Below are 19,057 nucleotides of genomic sequence, written 5' to 3'. Positions count from 1 at the left end.
GGAGAGATGCTGGGAGAGTTTGGTGGTAGTCATCCCGAAATAAGAGTGGTGGCATCTTTCCACAGGGCATGTAAATTCGTACATGACACTAGAGTACTTCTCTTCAAAGACATTTCTGGGGTGCAGGGTTGTTTTTAAGCAAAACTGGGCTTGTTTTCATATTTCTATAGTATATTATCAGGATAATTTTGTCATCTTCTGCAGTAAGGGCTACATTTTCATTCATTATTTTTCTATGGGCCTTCTCATCTTCTACATATTTTTGGTGCATGTAATTCCTGTGATATAGTTTTATGGACTTACTATGGTTCTTTTGGTGTCCATCATGCTTTCCTGGTGCCAGTTATTTATAGAGACTTGGGTTTGTTGTTCAACCATGTGATTAGAGAAGTTGTTGTTGATGAGTACTTGTGGTGATTTTTCCATCTCTTACGTAGTTCCTTTCTACGTGGAACAGTGTGAGAGGGCGCGGCGGACGAAGGCTTCAACCATGGGCTTTTTATACCTGTCCGGGCACTCACTGGACCCATTAAGGCATAGACCTGGGTTCATGGGTTTCTTGTATACTGTGGTGGTATAACCCGTCGAGGTCTGCTGTACCCGAATGTCCCGGAAGGGAAGGGCACCACCAACACTATGTTCGCGCTTGAAACGGAGGACGGGACATGCTTTAAATTTTTCTAGGTCTTTTGCTATTCACTCTCACAAAGGTGTCATCTATATACCTGTAGTATTGAGGAAGGCAGGGGATCTTACTGAAGACTGTCTCCTCTGTGACGCTCGTGTAGTGTCATTTATGAATTTACATGCACGTTGGAAAGATGCCACCACTCTTATATTGGGATGACTACCAACAAACTCTCCAAGTGTCTCTCCTTTCACCTCAAAGAAGGGGCTATTTTTAATCATTACATGCAAAAACATCAAAGAAGGCCCAAAAGAGAAGAACTTGTAAAGAACACCAAAATCATAGACCAGGAAATGGACCACCGACGCCTACAGCTTCTCAAAGCACTACATATTTTAGAAAAAAACCCAAACATCAACACGGTGAAGGAAACCGAATTTCTCCTTACCATCATACAGAGTAATTTAAGAAACCAGCCGACACTGAATACCAACAAGAGAGAGAGAGAGAGAGAGAGAGAGAGAGAGAGAGAGAGAGAGAGAGAGAGAGAGAGAGAGAGAGAGAGAGAGAGAGAGAGACAGCACCGAGCCAGCACCGGACACAAAGGCATATCACCTGAAGGATCTATAATCCCAGATAACAGCCACTCCCAAATTCCAATAGCAATTAGGCCCAGAGGGTCTCAATGCCTCCGGGACTGACCTCGTCACCAACCTGTGACCAACTAAAATGCAGCTGAATAACCAACCTAGCAGCTGTACACCCTCCACCCCACCCCGCCTGCTATATATACCCTTGTAACCTGCCTGCCATTTCATTCACTCTTTAAAAATATATGCCAGAGCGCATTTGAAACATCAGCGGAAATAAACCTAAGAAAATGGAAATTTTTGTTAGTCCTTGGGAAACCTGATTTCCCAGCTACAGGCTGAAGAAAAAAGTCAATAAGAAGAATAGAGAAGACTGTATAAAATAAATATCGTGGAAACAGCTATAATTTTTAATGCAACTGCCATCAGACAACAACAACAATAATAATAATAATAATAATAATAATAATAATAATAATAATAATAATATCAGCTAACAGAAAGTTTATATCTCTAACTTAATGATAAGAACAGAGCATAATTTTTCATGATTATTTTTTCTGTAAAAATCGCAAAGAAAAATGACAAATTTTAAAAATAATTTGTATTTTTTCTATTATACAAACCTGAGGTCTTTACATATGAGATTAACTTTCAGCGAGCTGGAAATCCAGCTGTTTAGCTTTTCGCAAGGTGGTTATGGTAAGAGTTACCGAAGGTAGGGGCAGAAGTAATGCCCACCCAGTCTGAATGCATTCAATTCTAGTCAGTTTACCTTTTGGCCCAGGTAAGAGAATGAGGGGTGGTGAGAGGTGGGCCTTTTATGTAGACCTCAGGTTTGTATATTAGGAAAAGTACAAATTATTTTAAAAATTTGTCATTTGTGCCTACACGAACACAAACCCTCGGTCTTTACATGTGGGAGACTTACTTTTGGAGGGAAGATTTCAAGTAATTTCCTGAACCGACTGGTGGTTTGGCTCACCTAGGTACCCTCTTCCTGGTCATGTAAAGGGCTCAGGAAGGAGACCATACCTCTGGCCTATTGAAATAGATGATCAATTATCAGATTTCTGGGCATTTCAAATTAAAGGAATGTAAATAATATCCCGAATCAAAAAGGTCTGAAAGAACCCACAGTGTCAGAGACTATAAAACTAAAATTACCAACTGGCTAGCTCATAGTCAGTACCTCTCTCTCCCTGCCAGAGGGGAAGGATTTACACCTACTGACCCAACCGAAACTGGATGACAGACAGGATACTCAGTCATCTAGATCACCTGCATGCAAGCCAGTCCAGCGCTTGACGGGTCTTCCAAGTTCCTCTGTCCATTAGAAGAGGAAGGAAGCTAGGGGAAAGTGTGGGGGCCAGTCCCACCCACACTTTCTCCCTGCAACTGACACCTTAGGCGAGATGCAACCTGGGTGAAACTACATGACTTGTCGAGTATCCACCATGGGATCCAAGGAAAAGGAGTCTAAGAACACATGGGAAACGATCCGACGTAAAGGAGACAAATGCAATCTTCACGATTACATTCTACCCTTGTACCTGACAGACAGGTTCTTCATGAATGCAAAAGACAGATCAATGACTCTGGCCTTGAGAGATCCTGTGCGAAACACACTAATGTCCAACAGGAAGTTGTGCAGTACGCTCATTTGACCAAATCCCTAGTCAGAGAAATCACTTTTGGACACTATTTCTCGGTCAATCCGAAGCTAACAAAATAGTTGTTGGCATCGGATTGAAATACTACTTACAAAGGTAACATATATGTCATACTGTCACAGGGGTATAGGAGCATAGTCCATCCCACTGATTGACTTTGAACAAGTAGAATGAGCAGGCATAACAGAACAGAAATTTTGGACTGGTGCAGTCAAGAATCAGTCTTTATAATCCTATGAACAGACAAGACATTCTTGAATGCCTAGGAGGAGTTAGACCTCCAATGTCAGGTGTTACTGAGTAGGCTAGCCTAAACAGTTCAACCCACTAAACGAGATGCATTCTAGGACACTTCTTTGCATGAATACTGAATCCAGAGACAGAACCATTCTGTCATAAACATTTTATCTTGGAATGTGTCTGGTTGACTGCTGTGCCGAGTATTCTGTTGCAAACCTTTGCACTTGTATTGTCAATAGAATGTGCACGGACAACAGAAGACATGCCCTTGATGAGATACTCTATGATGATAAGTGCTTAGTATGCTACTGCAAATCCGTACAACCACACTGTCAATGTAATGCGCATGTCAACTGAGATGTCCTCTCACTGTCAACAGAAGAGGTGTCCTGTGAGGAGATGTCTTATGATGATATGTGCTAAGTATGCTACTGCAAACCTGTGCACCCTCATTGCCAATAGAGATGTCCTATGATGATAGAAATCAGTTACTCAAGGCCTCAGAATGGAAACTGAGACAAGCAGGATCCACCTAAAAGCAACTTGGGATTGATCTTAAGCATCAGAATCTGTGTCTTTCAAAACATGCAAGGAGCTTGTACCAAAGACAGAAACCCTGATTTCAAAATAACGGTAAGTGTCTTGTGAATGTAAACTCAGTTACCTTGTCCAGTCAGAGAAAGTCATGGGATGGGAAATGTACTTTGCAAGACCAGCCATGACTAAAACCAACTCAAGTTTTATGTAAAAGGATGAACACAAAGTAGAATCATAATGAATTCAGGTTTATTATTTCAAATTTACATGTAAATATAAAAAATTCTTATATAGGTTTTGTAAAGGCATAATTTAAGTTAATAATGATGTTAAAACAAACGCCTTATTCTAATACACAATTGTGCACTTATAAATACAAGTACTTTACATCCAACAACTCGAAACCCATGAATCTGCTAGCATATCTACATACACCTGGTATTTAAAAAATACACCATACACACAAACACACAATGAATTTTACTCATTGTCAGTGGTGAAAGCACTGCTGTTCAGGCACTCTTATTTCCTAGAAAACCACTGGAAAAACTTTGCTCTTACAATATGAAACTCTAAACTGGAAGACAAAATTCCACATAGAATAATATTTAGCATACTAAGAAATGTTGAAATTATTTTGGCATATAAATCAGTTTCTCTTAAAAAGCAAACTGCCCTAAATTATATAATGAGAACATAAGTTGGGAAACTACAGCTTCATGGCCACATACAGCCTTCTACAAGAAGTTAGGATGTGACATAAAAAATTTTTTTATATAAGAGCAAACTAGAATTGTTCTACACATACCCATCATTCGTACACAACTCCATATATGTGGTACGAAATGTCCAGACTACATTCTTTTGTCTAACAGAGAGAAGAGTAAAGCTATTGCTCCTGAGACTCCTTGACTCTCCAGAACCCCTTCGTTTACCAACTTCATTTCTCTTGCATCGCATTGAAATCTGAAGCAGCTCACATGTGGTTGAGAGCAGGCAACTCTAATAATATGAATGATGGGTTTGTAAAGAAAAATGTCTATTTTGCTTATATAATGTAAAATACATATACAGTACTTGGCAAACAACTAAGCTCTCTAAATTGCCTTTTTCATAAACCATAAATTATTGCAACCTGAATTAGCTCTCAAAGTAGCAGAGCAACTCCATGCATTAATCAAAAAAAAAAGAAAACATATTAAGTGGTGCTAGGTGAATCAAGTAGTATTATTGACTCAGTGCAGCAATCATTCTGCATCCACAGCTGACCATTTTGATTTCTTCTGCTGTCTTTGCACACAGGAGACACAGGACTTGTGGAGCTGAACATTTTTATCTATTTTACCTTCTTTACAAGAACGGTCTGTGGGATGGATACTTTAAAAAATTTTAAAGATAAGTGAGAAAAGTGCAATGACGGGAGGGGGGGGGGAGAGTGTAGAGAACTCATTTCACATCTAACCCTATCAAAGAAAATTCTGACAAAAAACTATTAATGATGATGATAATTAAAAACAGTTATAAAAATTTTATGCTTGCAGGCAAGCATAAAACCAAAGCATATGCCATGTGGCAAGAAAACATGAAGGATTCATTTTACTAAACAGATAACAAAAAATGTGGCTCCAAATATACTCTCTTTTTCCTTTATTGCAGGAAAGCCTCTCCACAAAATCTACTATTTTCAATGAAAATTATTTTTACTACTGTATATTTGGGCAAATATGTAGAACTTCAATGTCACTTTCACATGCTTAAATGTTGGATGATGAGGTATTCCAAATGCATTTACCATATTTTAAAGTGTGCTGGTTATCACTGGAACAATTAACCGAAATATCTGCATGAGGGGATCATTAGGTTTTTGAAGAACAGAACCAGCAATGTGAATGATTAAAAAAGAGGATTTCTATAAAACTGTTGCACTTGTGTGTGATATATCCAAGCACAACTGCTTGAACAATCCTTTATAAGGCAAACTACTGACAAATCTTATTTTGTGCCCAAACATCCAAGAATTGGAAACAAAAAATGTCTTACTCCAAAGACATTTTCTGTTGAATACTTTTGCAGCCAACAAAAGTCATTAATAAAAAGAAAAACTGTCATATTACATGACTGTCACATCCTCAATAACCGAAGAAAGCAAATGAAAGTTTACCCACTGAAAAATATGGCAATGTTCTTACATTACTGTACAACTTCAAACTTAGTTGGTTCATGCTGCCAAGGCACCTAATGAGGTTCAGATGAGCTTGATTGGGCTCCCAGATGAAAACTTCAAGGTCTTCATTTGATACTAAGATATTATTCAAATACATTTCTATGTCTGTTAAAGATTTACATCTCAACAATAATACTGACATTTTTCATTTTAACTTTCCAATTTCAAATTCTCTCCATCTCTTGTCTGGAGAATAAATTCTTTGCATCCAACGCAGTCAATCATTAATGTTTATTACAGGTCAACAAAGCCAAGGGAAAGGACCTTGTGCTCACACAATGTTCTAGAGACTGGACATACATCACATATGATGGGCACCTATGCCCTTCTCCACTAATATGAGACCTAGTTGGGCAAGTCAGTAGCCACTGACACATCAGCAAATAGACATGCATGCTAAGCCACACCTCATATCCTAGCTCATCGGACAAGAATATTGTATGCCAGTGAAAATCTTATCCAAGACCTGAGCAAGAACTAAAAGCACTCATTCATCCCAGCCAACCCAGCATCAGAGAATCAGATTTTTTTATGGCTTAAGCACCTCTGTAACCCAGTATGACACTTATGCACAACAAACAAAGAGAAAAAGGCACCCACTAAAGTTCCCAAAGATCTTGAAATTGTTAGAAATGAAAATCATCATGATAAGGCATCAGAAATGGACTGGTATACTTCCTTCTCTGAAAAGAATCTCCATCAACAAGTAATCTCTTAATCCTACTCTTATTATTCTTTTTAAGCCAACACCTTGTCATTTCTCAGGTGAACAAGATTTTGGTTGTATTCATCACAAAAAAAGTTGTCAGTGCTTCAATAATCGTACTTACTTTGCACCATGAAAACAGTATGTCACACAGTCACATTAAACATGTTTTTTCAAATGCAGTAGTTAAATAGTACAGTAACTAGTTCATATACAGTATTCACTAAAGTAATATGTACGTTTACATAGCATAGCAACAGCATGCCTCATCTACTGATGGGAATTTTTTTATAACGGGAAGCAACAAAGATTCAGTTCCCTATTTTGGTCTAAACAGATGCAATTTGCTTCCCTACAAACATTCTCTTGTATGTGCATATATATTCAACACTGTAACCACTGTACAGTATATACATCTATTCTCTAACCCAACTGTTGCAAGAAAAGGCTTGACAACAGTTTCTTGAATCTATTCATTCATGATTACTACTCTGTTCAGAGCTAAGTAAACAAAATATTATCTCAGTAGTTACAAACACATTCCTTATACCTCTTTGATCAACATATGCAACATCTGCAGCACAAAAATTAAAATAATACTGAATAACCAAGTGTGAACAAATTATTTGCAATTCCATTCTCAAGTCTACTTCCTTTTAGGCAACCCTCATGACTAACAAGTATTCTGAGACCATTACCGAAAAAATATATGTACCCTAGCAACTGCCAATCTGCTTCTCTCTAACAACATTCAGAATTAGGAAATTCTCCCATTTTCTTCCAACATGATGTGCATATGAAACAGTAATGCCCGAAAAGAAACTATTTTTCTTATGAAGGTCAAGGTAACAAGGTTACTAACTGTCATAACATCTGAAATGACTTCATTAATGGAGTATGTATGCCATACATGAAACCTCCATACAGTAGGTTATGGCTCAAAAGATACGATCATGGTTAAAGTTGTCTGCGGATTCTACAGCATTTGGACCAATAATTTCACCTTCTGTCAAAGCTTTTATTTAATAATAATAATAATAATAATAATAATAATAATAATAATAATAATAATAATAATAATAATAATAATAATAATAATAATAATAATAATAATAAAATTAAAGATGGAAATTAAACACTGACAGACTAACAATCTTCTTTCCTGCACATCTATGCATGATGGCCTTTTACATCATATACTTACTGAAGGCATTAAGGCACTTTGATATCTCTTGACAATAACCCCATAAGATCATGCATTATATAATGATATAAAATTAATGATTATAAAAAGTCTTTATACAGGCAGTCCCCAGGTTACGATAGGTCCAGCTTACGATGTTCCGAGGCTATGACACTTTTCAAATATATTTATCAGAAATTATTTCCCGGTTTGCGACTCATGTCTGGGGTTACGACGCCTACGACGCCGATCTGACGGAAGAAATATGGCTCCAAAACGGCAGAATAATCAAAATATGGAGGTTATCTTGATGAAAAACTCAATAAAAATGCAGTTTACATCGTTTTCCATGCATCCAAAGCATTATAACTAAGGTTTTCTTTGGATTTTTTATGATTTTCGACGATTTTTCAGCTTACGACGGGGCATAGGAATGGAACCCCCGTTGTAAACCGGGGACTGCCTGTAATCACCCCATTTACAATAGACAGATTCTTTTCATATTTCAGACTTCTGACACAAATCTACATAAATGTCTAACCAGTTACTCCTTTTAAATTACAATGGTAACTTCCAGCAATCTACATATTCCAGAAAAAAAGTGGTAACCTACAGGCAAAATATTATTTAAAATAGAAACTGTATGCAAAACTGTACAGTACAGTATATACATTAAAATGAAACTTTTTCATCAAATCTAATTAAATGTTTGTAGCTAGAAATGATTCAGCAGCATTAAAAAATCTTACTTGTAAAAGAGGAAGTTAAATACCCTGAGTTTCTTAAAGAGTCCTAACCTTGCAAGACAATGTTCTTAATGGGAAAAAGAAAGAGAGAAATGAATACAAAATCAATGAACAAACCTCTCCACATCTAAAAATATACTTTCTGCTTCACTTAAACTTTAACAAGACCAACAACTACAAACTTTTATCATTAAAACACACAGGCTGTAAACTGGTATATTAGAAAGGAATTGTCTAACAATTAACTTTTTACACAAGTTTCTGTACTCTCATTATTATATACTACACCCTCTTCAACTAGTTTTTCAACTTTTTCACTTGGATACTTTAATATTCTGGATAATACCTCCCATGTGTGTTGACCCAGTATTGGTGGAGAACTCCTTATTTTATTTTGTGACTTACTGAATTTTACTGCAGGGGCCACTTGTTTTACACTTCCAGCTGAGGGATGACTTACTGTCTGAACCACCTGTTCATGAACAACATGAGGGTCAGAAAATGCATCAGATAATGAATTCACAGGTCCATATGGCAAAGAACATCCTTCCAATATATCTAGCCATTCTTTAGTTGACTTCTGTAAGAATGTCTCTTTTAATGTCTTGACAAGAGCTTTTCGATTTTTCACCCTAAGAGCATTTGTGGAATATCGATTATCTTGCAACAAGTGGTTAAGATTTAATCTTTTACACAAAGCAGAAAACTGATCATTGCTACCACCACCAACTGTTAAATACCCATCTTTTGTTGGAAAAGCTTGATAGGGCACTATACTTTCATGTGCAGTGCCCCATCGTTTTGCCTCTAAACCTCCATTCAAATAATTAGAAGCTAAATTAACCATACATGATAACTGTGTGGATAGTAAATCACAATCAATTTTCTGGCCACAGCCAGTCCTCTGCCTTTCTAGTAATGCTGCCATAATTGCACCATGTGCATACAACCCAGTAGACAGATCTGTCATGGCTACACCAACTTTACAAGGCTCTCCATCTTCAGGCCCTGTCACACCCAGAAGGCCTCCAAAAGATGCAGCAATAACATCATAGCCAGGTCTCTTTCGATAAGGACCAGATGAACCATACCCTGATATAGTGCAGTAGATCAAATGTGGGGCTATTTCTTTCAAAGCATCATAACCTAGACCCAACCGATCTAAGGAACCAGGGACAAAATTTTCTACTAAAACATCACTGCATTTTGCCAAATCTTGTAGTATATACATACCTTCTTGTTTTTTAAGATCTACTGCAATACTCTTTTTGTTACGATTCACACTCAGAAAGTAACAGCTTTCTGTTCCAACAAAAGGAGGTCCCCAATGCCGAGTTTCATCTCCTTTACTGGGGTGTTCAACCTAAAATTAAAAAAAGGAAAATTAATCACAACACTGTTAATTTTCTTGCAAAATACATTACCATTCCTCCATGCTATTTTGATTGTTCACCATTTTTTCATCAGTAATTATATGGATTATTTTCTGGAATTTGTTGGCCATCTGCATAAGCTAAAAATGTACAGAACACTAAGAGCTTAGAAGGGTATAAATGAATTAAATACATGTACACATCAGTCAATTCTTCCTTTAAAATAAATGAAAAACATTTGGGATGATTATGTTATATATTTTGTCTTTTTAGCTAAGCATTTTTCTTGGAGATATTCTGGGCAAAGGTAAATGGAAACAGTGCTTACGTATTCAGCAAGTCAGTGCTGACAAAGGTCTGGCGTCAGTCTGGCTTCCCAGGGAGACAAAGGGCATCGTGCCCTAGGTGATGCTCTGGCCATGACGGAATGTTCTATAGCCGGAAGTCATCAAGTTCCAGCAGAGCATTCTTTCGCAAGTTTGCTTTCATGGGAATATCACAGAAAGCATGAATGATCCAATCTGAGTGTAGGTTAGACATTTCAGGATAAGATTCCCTTGTGATCGGATCCACTTTCCTGGAAGACTTTGTTACTGCCTGTGAGGAGAGCTGAAACTTTACTTTCAAAAAACCTGAATGGGTTTTCACAACTTTGTTCAACATATACTGATTCTTTGCACTAATTACCATGCTTTGAATATCTTTTTCCCCATTTATTTTTATCTGCTATGTCTCTTCCATTTTTACAGATTTTTTATTTTGCCATGTTTAATTATGTGTATTTCTTTTGTGGTAACGTGGGAAATATCCCACATTTATTTTTCTCTTAGCCTATTTTTTAAAAGTTTTCTTTTTCCCTTTGTTTCCTCTGATGTATGTATAGAGGTCAATATAAATGGAGAGGAACATGGCTTATCATGACTACGGTCGTGTCGAACTTATTTTGACTCTTTTGTTGTAGAGATTTAATTGGTGGATGTTGATAGCACTATCTCATATTTTTACTTGGTTAATTGGGTTAACAATTCTGTGATGCAGATATTCCCATTTCATTCCTATTTTGATTCCAAACTATTTACCATGTTAGACTACTGAATAAACTATTTTTGTAGACATGTTTTCGCTGTTCTTCCTTAGTTCAGGCAGTGACTTGATTAGAGAGAGAGAGAGAGAGAGAGAGAGAGAGAGAGAGAGAGAGAGAGAGAGAGAGAGAGAGAGAGAGAGAGAGAGAGAGAGAGAGAGAGAGAGAGAGAGAGAGAGAGAGAGAATGCACTTACCCAATGAGCAGGCTGGCCAATGCTGCCGTGAGAACTTTTGAGATTTAAGTTAATTACGTCATTGACCTTATAACAGAGGTAGTACGAGGTTATGACCTTATCTGACCTTGTATAATATATATACAAATAAATTATAGCAAGTAAAATCTCTACATAAAAGCCATACACTTGCACGCTTACAAACTGCAGACATCATCATCCCTAGCTGAGAAAACAAAGATACAGATGGTAAGTCACAAGGGCCTAAAAACATATTCTACATTATTATGTACAGGCACACACATATACAGGTAGAAATATTAAAAAAACTTTGTCATACTGAAAAAATATTTACACCACACTAGGTATCCAACGCCAATGAAATTGTTCTTTATGAAATGTGTGACAAGAGACATTTACTGTATTAGCAAAGAGGAGAGATGAGAACCATGTTTTACAGCAGGAAAAGTGTTCATGCCATACTGCTGCCTTTTATATGCATAACATGAAGGCATGGACTACAAGAATATTTTTTACAGAGTGGTTTCCTATATGCCTGCTCTGGGTGTCAGAAGGTACTTTGCCAGTAAGATTGCCTTTAGTCTTATTGATGTGGGCAATGCCCCATACCATTCAGAATCCCACACATTCAGCATCAAAATCTTAGTTGTTAACCTGGCCCTAAAACCCAACATTTCCAAGCCAACCTCTAGATCATGAGGTACTAAGGATGTTTATGACCCATTACACTCATTACTCTACAAAGAGAATTGTCCAGATCATGAAAGTTGATTCCACAAAATCAAACACAACAAAGATTTGTATGTTAATAAAATTGCATACACAATAAAGATCATTGAAAGAGCCATAATGCAGGCAGTCCCCGGTTATCGGCGGGGGTTCTGTTCTGAGGGTGTGATGATAACCGAAAATTGCCGCTAACAGAAAATCAGCAATTTTCAGGGCTTATTGGCGCCAAAAAAGCGCCGATTTTCGGTTATCGGCGCCTCTGTTAGGTAAATATCGGTGACAATACCCAATTATCAGCGCCAATAAGTGGAATTGGCGATTTTCAGTGCCAAAACTTGCCAATTTTCATTGCTAGACAAGCACCATAAAACTGGATCGCTGTTAACCGGGGACTGCCTGTACCTATTAAACTCACACTGAAAAAACTTTGGCCATTTGGCCAGAATATGTCAATGACAGAGTTTACCATACAAAAAGTTAAAGTGTGACTATGGCAGACAAGGTAGTAGGAAAGGACCTTGAGAAAATTCAAGATTTAATGGACACCACCCCTCTCAGTTAATATTAACCTGATAAAACTGGCTGAACAGATGCCATGCCAGATGCAAGATGAAGAAGAAGCAGTGCCAAAATACAAGTTTACATTAGAATAATATCTCAGATGGCTTGCATCACTTCATCACTCACATAAACTACCTTTATATCAACCCATCAAGAGTATAAGCCTTGAAACAGAAGGAAGTGGCAGAAGCAACAGCACCATGTAATAAATACTGTATTTGAAAAATTAAAAGGAAAACACAAATCACAAGTATTTCATGAAAGTATAAACCAGAATCCTGTCCTCTCATCCCAACCCTCTCCACCTCTTCCAACCCTGCCATCTCCAGATGCTCCAAGGCAGATTTCCTCCTCCTCATTCAGAACATATTGACAACAAGGACGAAGATTCTGATGATCCATTTCTACTTGCAGAATAAGTGAAAATAATAACATACAGTTAATGAACATCTGCCTCTTATATGTATGTATATGCCACCATGTGTCAGTGTAATGACTGAAAGGTAAGGACTGCCTCAGCATGATTGTGCTGCCATCATTCTTATCATTACTTCCCTTCAACATTGCAGTCATAGTGTGGAAGACTCAAGTGGAAATTGATATCAACCAATCTTCACCTAGGTATAAGATGAGTGGTATTTCTGAGTCCAGTCCCGTGTCAGCCGGTGAAATTCCATTACAGCACGAATTTCTAGGTATAACAATGCTAGATATACCAGAGAAAAAGAGCTTTCAGGAAAGCTGGGGTTACTACCCCCAGTCGATCGTCTTTTAGAAGACGTCGGTATAATGAAGGGTGAGTGAAATACCACTACCACGGAAATATACTCGAAAGATCTCTCCTTATCAAAACCCCCGTAAAAGAGCGGTGAGCCGTTACAGCTCCCACACTCAACACCCGCCAGGACGGCGACACCAGCGCCACCTACTTCATTCCATTTTCTAGCACGTGATACGTTCGCTTCTTTTGTGTGCTCGTCCCCTTTTTGGATTGTTTTTACATCACCTACAATGGCTTCTGAGCACCTTTTCCATCTCTAAGTTAAGTACCATCTTCTTGTGGGGTTTTGATCTGTTTTTGGCTGTTTTGGTCTCGTATTTTCATAAATATGGGGATCTTCTTATGACGCCACGGCGTCCCGGTCAGCCATGTCGATCATGAGGCGACTCCTTCTGTTCTTTCGGTTGGAGTTTTCTCCTCGTAAGCTATATATATAGATTTTAGCCCTTGAATTCCTTCCTGGTGGTTCCGTGCGGTGGCTCCCCTCCAATTTTAGTTTTTGTTTTGCATTTTTGGCCTGTCGGCCTCTCTTAGGTGATGCTCCGTCCAAGTACCCCCACCAGGTTGGGTTCTTTTTCATTTAGTCTCAATAGGCTATTATGTTAGACTTGAAGATGGTGCTCTTCTTTTAGTTTTAGTATTTTTAATTTATTTTGTTTATTGTTTTTGGTTGTGTGGTTTACCTCTAGTGGGCCTCCCCCCCGAGGTAGGCTACGCTTCCTGTGAACGTAATTTTATTTTGATTGTTTTTATATGATGGTTGTAGTGTGGGCTCCATCCCTTGCCCTGGGTGCGGAGATCAGGTTGAGGGAGTTTTGGTTGCTGTTTCCTCCGGGATCGTTTTACGGGGTCAGAGTGAGCCCCTTAGTCCTCTTCCTCCAATTTTGGGGGAATCGAGTTCTTTGGATGTGTTTCCTCTAGGCTAGTCGCCTACTTATCCCCTACTCGTTCCTGGTTGGCTCTCGGCACAAAATTTCTCTCCCTGTTGGTTCCTCCTCTCCTTTTACACCCCTTTCTCCTTCCTAACCTATACTAGGTTAGGTTTATATTAGGCTACGCCTAGGAGGAGTTGGGCTTTGGGCTGTGTAGCTCCCTGGAGTAGGCTACCCTTCCAAGTTCATTTGGAAGGAAGGATGCAGTTGAGCGGGTGTCATGTTCTCCTTGTCTCCTGTCCCCTTCCGGTAGCCTACTCCTCTTCACTACCCCCCCCCTCAGCTTTGCGACTCGTGCGGGTGACGCTAGATGGCGTTTTCTCCGAGTCAGGGACTCCTCCTATTGGTAGAGGGATTCGCTCCCTCCCATACCGTCCCCAGCTTCGCTGTGGTGGGGTGGGTGGTTCGTTTGCTCGAGCGTGTTCGAATCCTGTCTCATTCCTCTCATCTCCCTATCGAGCTACGAAGTTAGGGTGAAGGTGTGGCCCCGCCGTATGTTATGAACATAGACACTTTACCCGTTTGTTTCTCCGGCGGGGAGGTGACGGTGGGATGATTCTATGTCACGCAAGCGTAACGGACTCCTCCGGTCTCCGGAGTGTCACCATCACTCGTTATTTTTATTGTTGATTATTGTTATTATTATTTTGTTTTTACCATATACGTGATTCCGGTCCCACACCCGGGGGCTCCGCCGTTATTTTTCTGGCAGCCCTTATGGTTGGTTCCTGGTTAGGGGTCTAGGGGGATTTGAAATAATACATAATTTTGTAGTCATGGATGAGAATGATATGCCAACATGTTTTTTATTAGGAATTGATTTTATGAGAATGCATGATATAAGTGTGGATGTCGGGAGGGGAATTTTAGGAAAGGGCGGCAGGGAAATAACGAAGGTTAAAGGAGGGGATGTGTCTAAAACTAGTTTTGTAGGTATGGTAGATATTGCAAGGAGTGAAAATGATTTGTTGAGTGAAGAGGAAATTAAGCAGATGCAAAATCAGTGCATGAAAATAAATATGTTAAGAGAGTGTGTGTTAGGGGTGTAAGAGTAGGAAGTTGGCCGTCTGAGTTAGAAGTGTATAAGCGAAGTGCTAAGAGATTTGTTGTATGTAAAGGTATAGTTTATTTTTTGCATCAGGAAGGGATATGGGATGGGGAAGTGTATGTGCCAGTATTTTCGGAAGACGCAGCTGTGGGTATGTGTTTATTGGTGCATAATAGGTTTGGGCATCTGGGGAAAAATAAATTATGGGAATGTATGAGAGAGAGATTGTATGTGCCTGGATTGAGTAAAATTTGTGCGGATGTAGCGATTACGTGTGCGGACTGTCAGAAGGGTAAGTATCAAAGTGTGCATGCGAATCCACCTGTGTTGCGATTGCAGATGAAAGAGTTATTTGAGATGGTTGTGATTGATTGTGTGTCGTTGCCTGTGACTGCTAGAGGACATGTGGGAATGGTTGTAATGGTAGATCATTTGAGTAAGTTTGCATATCACGGTAGCGATTCGGAACAAAAAGAGTGAGACTGTAGCGAGAATGGTGGGTCAAGTGATGTTGCCAATGTGTGTGTGCAAGCCGACGCGAATGTTGAGTGACAATGGGCCTGAATTTGTTGGATGGGAGTTTGAGCAAATGTTGCGTGATTGGGGCATAGAACATGTGTACTCTCGCCGTATATGCCCAGTGCGAATGGATTGGCGGAACGAACGGTGAAAACGTTGACAGAGATATTACGTATGATGAGTGAATGTGATAATGATTGGGATGTAAACGTTGGGCGGCGTTGTGGGTATACAACGCCACCGTGCATAAGGGTATTGGTATGTCTCCGTGTAAATATGTGTTAAATTTTGAAAAGATAGTGAGACCGAGATTGGGTCTATCTGATAATGATAGGGAGGTATGGAAGAAGGCGCATGAAAGGTTTGAAAGTTACAAGGTGGGCGAAAAGTGTTGAAAGAAGTAATCGAGAAAGGGCGGTTGAATGTAAATAAAGTGCGTGGAAAATTTGAGGGTCCGTATGAGGTGTTGGAAGTTGGTCCCAGTGGGCTTAGTTATGTTGTAGGGGAAGTATGTGTAGATGGTAGTGTGAGAGAAATGCGAGCGCATCACAACCAATTGCGTAGATGGAAGGATGTACCGGAATATGTGAGAGAGAATGGGGTGTATAAATGGTTGAAATCGAATGTGGGTGAACCAAGTATGCATGAGAGCTTGTGTATGGAGGATCAGCAATTTGTTTTGATAGAGTATGGTAAAAAACGTAAGAAAGGGAAGAACGTAAGTAAACTGAATGGTCGTAAGTTGTGTGATAGGGTGTGAGTGCCAAAGTGGAAATGAGTGATAAAGCGTGTAATACGGATGAATGGGATGGTATGGATAGAACGTATAGCATATGCGGGTTTGATATAACTGAGTTGACTGAACGTGTAGGGGTTAGTGAACGGTTGGAGGTGAGCGAAAGTGTAAGAGTAAGAGAGTGTAGCAGTGATAGACGAGTGATTGAAAGCATGAATGAATCGTTGCAAGAATTGGAAAGGTCAATGAGCGAATGGGATGGGTTAGTTGAAGAATTGGGGGAGGTATTTGGGAACGAGTTAGAGGGTATAGATGAGATTGTGGATGAAATTGAGAGTGGTAATAGTGAAGAAGATAGCGTGAATCTGAGAGAGAATGGAGGAGAAAATGTAAATCTGAATCTTGCTGGAAGAGAGAGCGAGTCTGAGAGAATGATTGCGTGCCCGCGAACGCGATCTAGAGGACCTGCTAGGGAGCATCCGTGGGTGTTGCGTAAGGCGATTTGAAAGAGGTGTGAAAGGTGTTGGTTGGGAAATGCTAAAAGGGGGGAGAAATATAGAGGGATCAGAAATTTGTTTTTATTTAGCATTTCCCAACGTTTTGTGAGAGAGAGAGAGAGAGAGAGAGAGAGAGAGAGAGAGAGAGAGAGAGAGAGAGAGAGAGAGAGAGAGAGAGAGAGAGAGAGAGAGAGAGAGAGTGTAATTGTCATTGTGAGTGGTTGAGTGGTTCGGTTGTTGGAGTTGGTTTTACGGCTGTCTCTCTGTCTGTCGGTCTGTCGGGAGTTTTTCGTTTTTTGGGGAGGTCTTGGGCAGTTGAGGTCCAACCTTGAAAGTGAACGGGAGTTCGTCTGTTTTTTTTGGTACCAGCATTAATGGTTCATGTCTCTTCTTTTTTTTTTGTTTGTTCGTTGTTGGTGGAGGGTCGGTTTAAGTTTTTGTTTCGTGGTTGTGTGCTGTGATTGGCGACCGTGGACCTTATCCATCTCCAGCAACCGAAGATCAGGGTGAGTGTTGCGTGTTGTGTTGTTTGTGGGTGTGAATTCCGCCACATCGTTCCTTCATTCCCCGGAGTCTTCCGGGGTCTGAATCCTTACCTTCCACTCTGTGCATTTAAAGCTTATTGGCCCAGTTTATGTGGGTAGTTCTTCTACGCCGGAGTATTCCGGTTGTAGTTGAGTTTCCCGGCCTTGCCGGCTTTATTTTGCTTAGAGTGTGAGGTTCATGTACTTTTACCTTTACAGACTGTTCGCTGTGAGGAGCCGGGGTGTACCGCCTCCCTTCAACAACCCTACGGACACGTAGTGTGCGGACCCACGCTGGTTGTGCGGTCCGACTGGACGACCTGGTTGTTTGGCACCCGATGGCTGTGAGGTTTGCTTTGCTCTCTCCTCAACCATCCAAGATGAGTCGGTAAGTGAAAGTCTTCTTTCCTCCGGTCCATGCTCCCCATGCGATATGTTGTTTATATTCTCCGTCTGACTTTTCATTCCTGACTAACTGCAGGTTTCCTTGCAGGCGGACGAAGCTTCAAGAAGTCTGCCTTGGAATCCCTCCGGGCCTGGGTGGCTGGGTTCGACAGGAATGTTCCGTCGGGAAGCCCTCGTCCTCGACGCCAGGTTGAGGGACTTGCTTTACCCGGCGCACGGGTGGCGGCTGCAGTGCCAGAAGAACTTGCCACCCCTATCATTCAACAGATCCGTGATGCGACCCAGCCACCTCAAGTGGACATCATGTACGCCGAGGTCTCGGAGGATGTTGCCGCCCTAAATCTCGACTTGGAACCGATGAATACGGAGCAGGACCAGGTGGTAAGTGGTGAGGTAAGTGAGGATATTGGGGCGGGCCCCCCTTTGTTTGACTCCCCTGCTTCATCTGTATCTTCGTTCGCAGGTTTTGTGAAGTCTTCCTCTCTGGGTGATAGAGCTCCGTCTGCTATCCCCAAGTTGAAGACTTCATGGAAGGCGAAGGGCTACAAGTCCTCGACTTCCAAGAAGGCATCGCCCTTCCCCCCGTCGAAGGCTAAGGTTTCAGGACCGGTAGCCTCCGGGAGTAAATCTAGTTCCTCCGGCAAAGGCGCGAGTAAGAGGGCTGCAAAACCAAGCCCTCCTCGCCAGCCTTTTTGATCATAAGCCCTTGCCACTGAACTGTACAAAAAGTTCACGGAGGACCTAGATTCTAGGTTTGAGAAGATCTCAGATAAGTTTGCCAACTATGACAATATACTGGCAGGTTTGGCTCGCCAACCTAAGGCAGAACCGCAGTATTCTATCCCCACACTGCGGACCTCCCGCGTTTGATGTCGGAAACCCTTGGCGGTTCGCACTCCGGCCATCCAACATGATGGCAAACTTACCCTAGATGGTCTGGGCACGAGACGGTTGGAGGAGTTGGAGTTCTTCCCCCCCGATCTCTTGCCCCCTTATCCTGGCTTCGTAAGGCTTACTGAAGAAGCCTGGATTCGGTCAGACAAGGTACCTAGGGGAGACTGTCATCATCCCTAGGGACCAGGCTCAGTCGGCTCTCCTGCGCACTCTGACGGAGTGGCAGGCAGTGAACACAAAATTGACCCCTTTCA

At 40.5% G+C, this 19,057-nt stretch overlaps 1 protein-coding gene across 2 annotated transcripts in view; it reads right to left on the bottom strand.

The window, feature by feature from the left end:
- Window positions 1-8,055: 8,055 nt before the first annotated feature.
- Window positions 8,056-19,057, bottom strand: part of LOC136844464 (succinate--hydroxymethylglutarate CoA-transferase) — a 69,534-nt gene continuing 58,532 nt past the window's right edge. The window contains exon 4 of one of the 2 annotated variants that reach the window (XM_067113727.1): window positions 8,056-9,890. In XM_067113727.1, the coding sequence (XP_066969828.1) occupies window positions 8,769-9,890 (1,122 nt within the window). In that variant the 3' untranslated portion in view covers window positions 8,056-8,768. The remainder of the gene's footprint in view (window positions 9,891-19,057) is intronic. The other variant, XM_067113728.1, reaches the window with a different exon arrangement.

Source organism: Macrobrachium rosenbergii, chromosome 12, assembly GCF_040412425.1.
Source record: "Macrobrachium rosenbergii isolate ZJJX-2024 chromosome 12, ASM4041242v1, whole genome shotgun sequence".
Taxonomy (NCBI): domain Eukaryota; kingdom Metazoa; phylum Arthropoda; class Malacostraca; order Decapoda; family Palaemonidae; genus Macrobrachium; species Macrobrachium rosenbergii.
The sequence above is the reverse complement of the archived record's forward strand: the minus strand, read 5'-3'. Positions and strand labels throughout refer to the sequence as shown.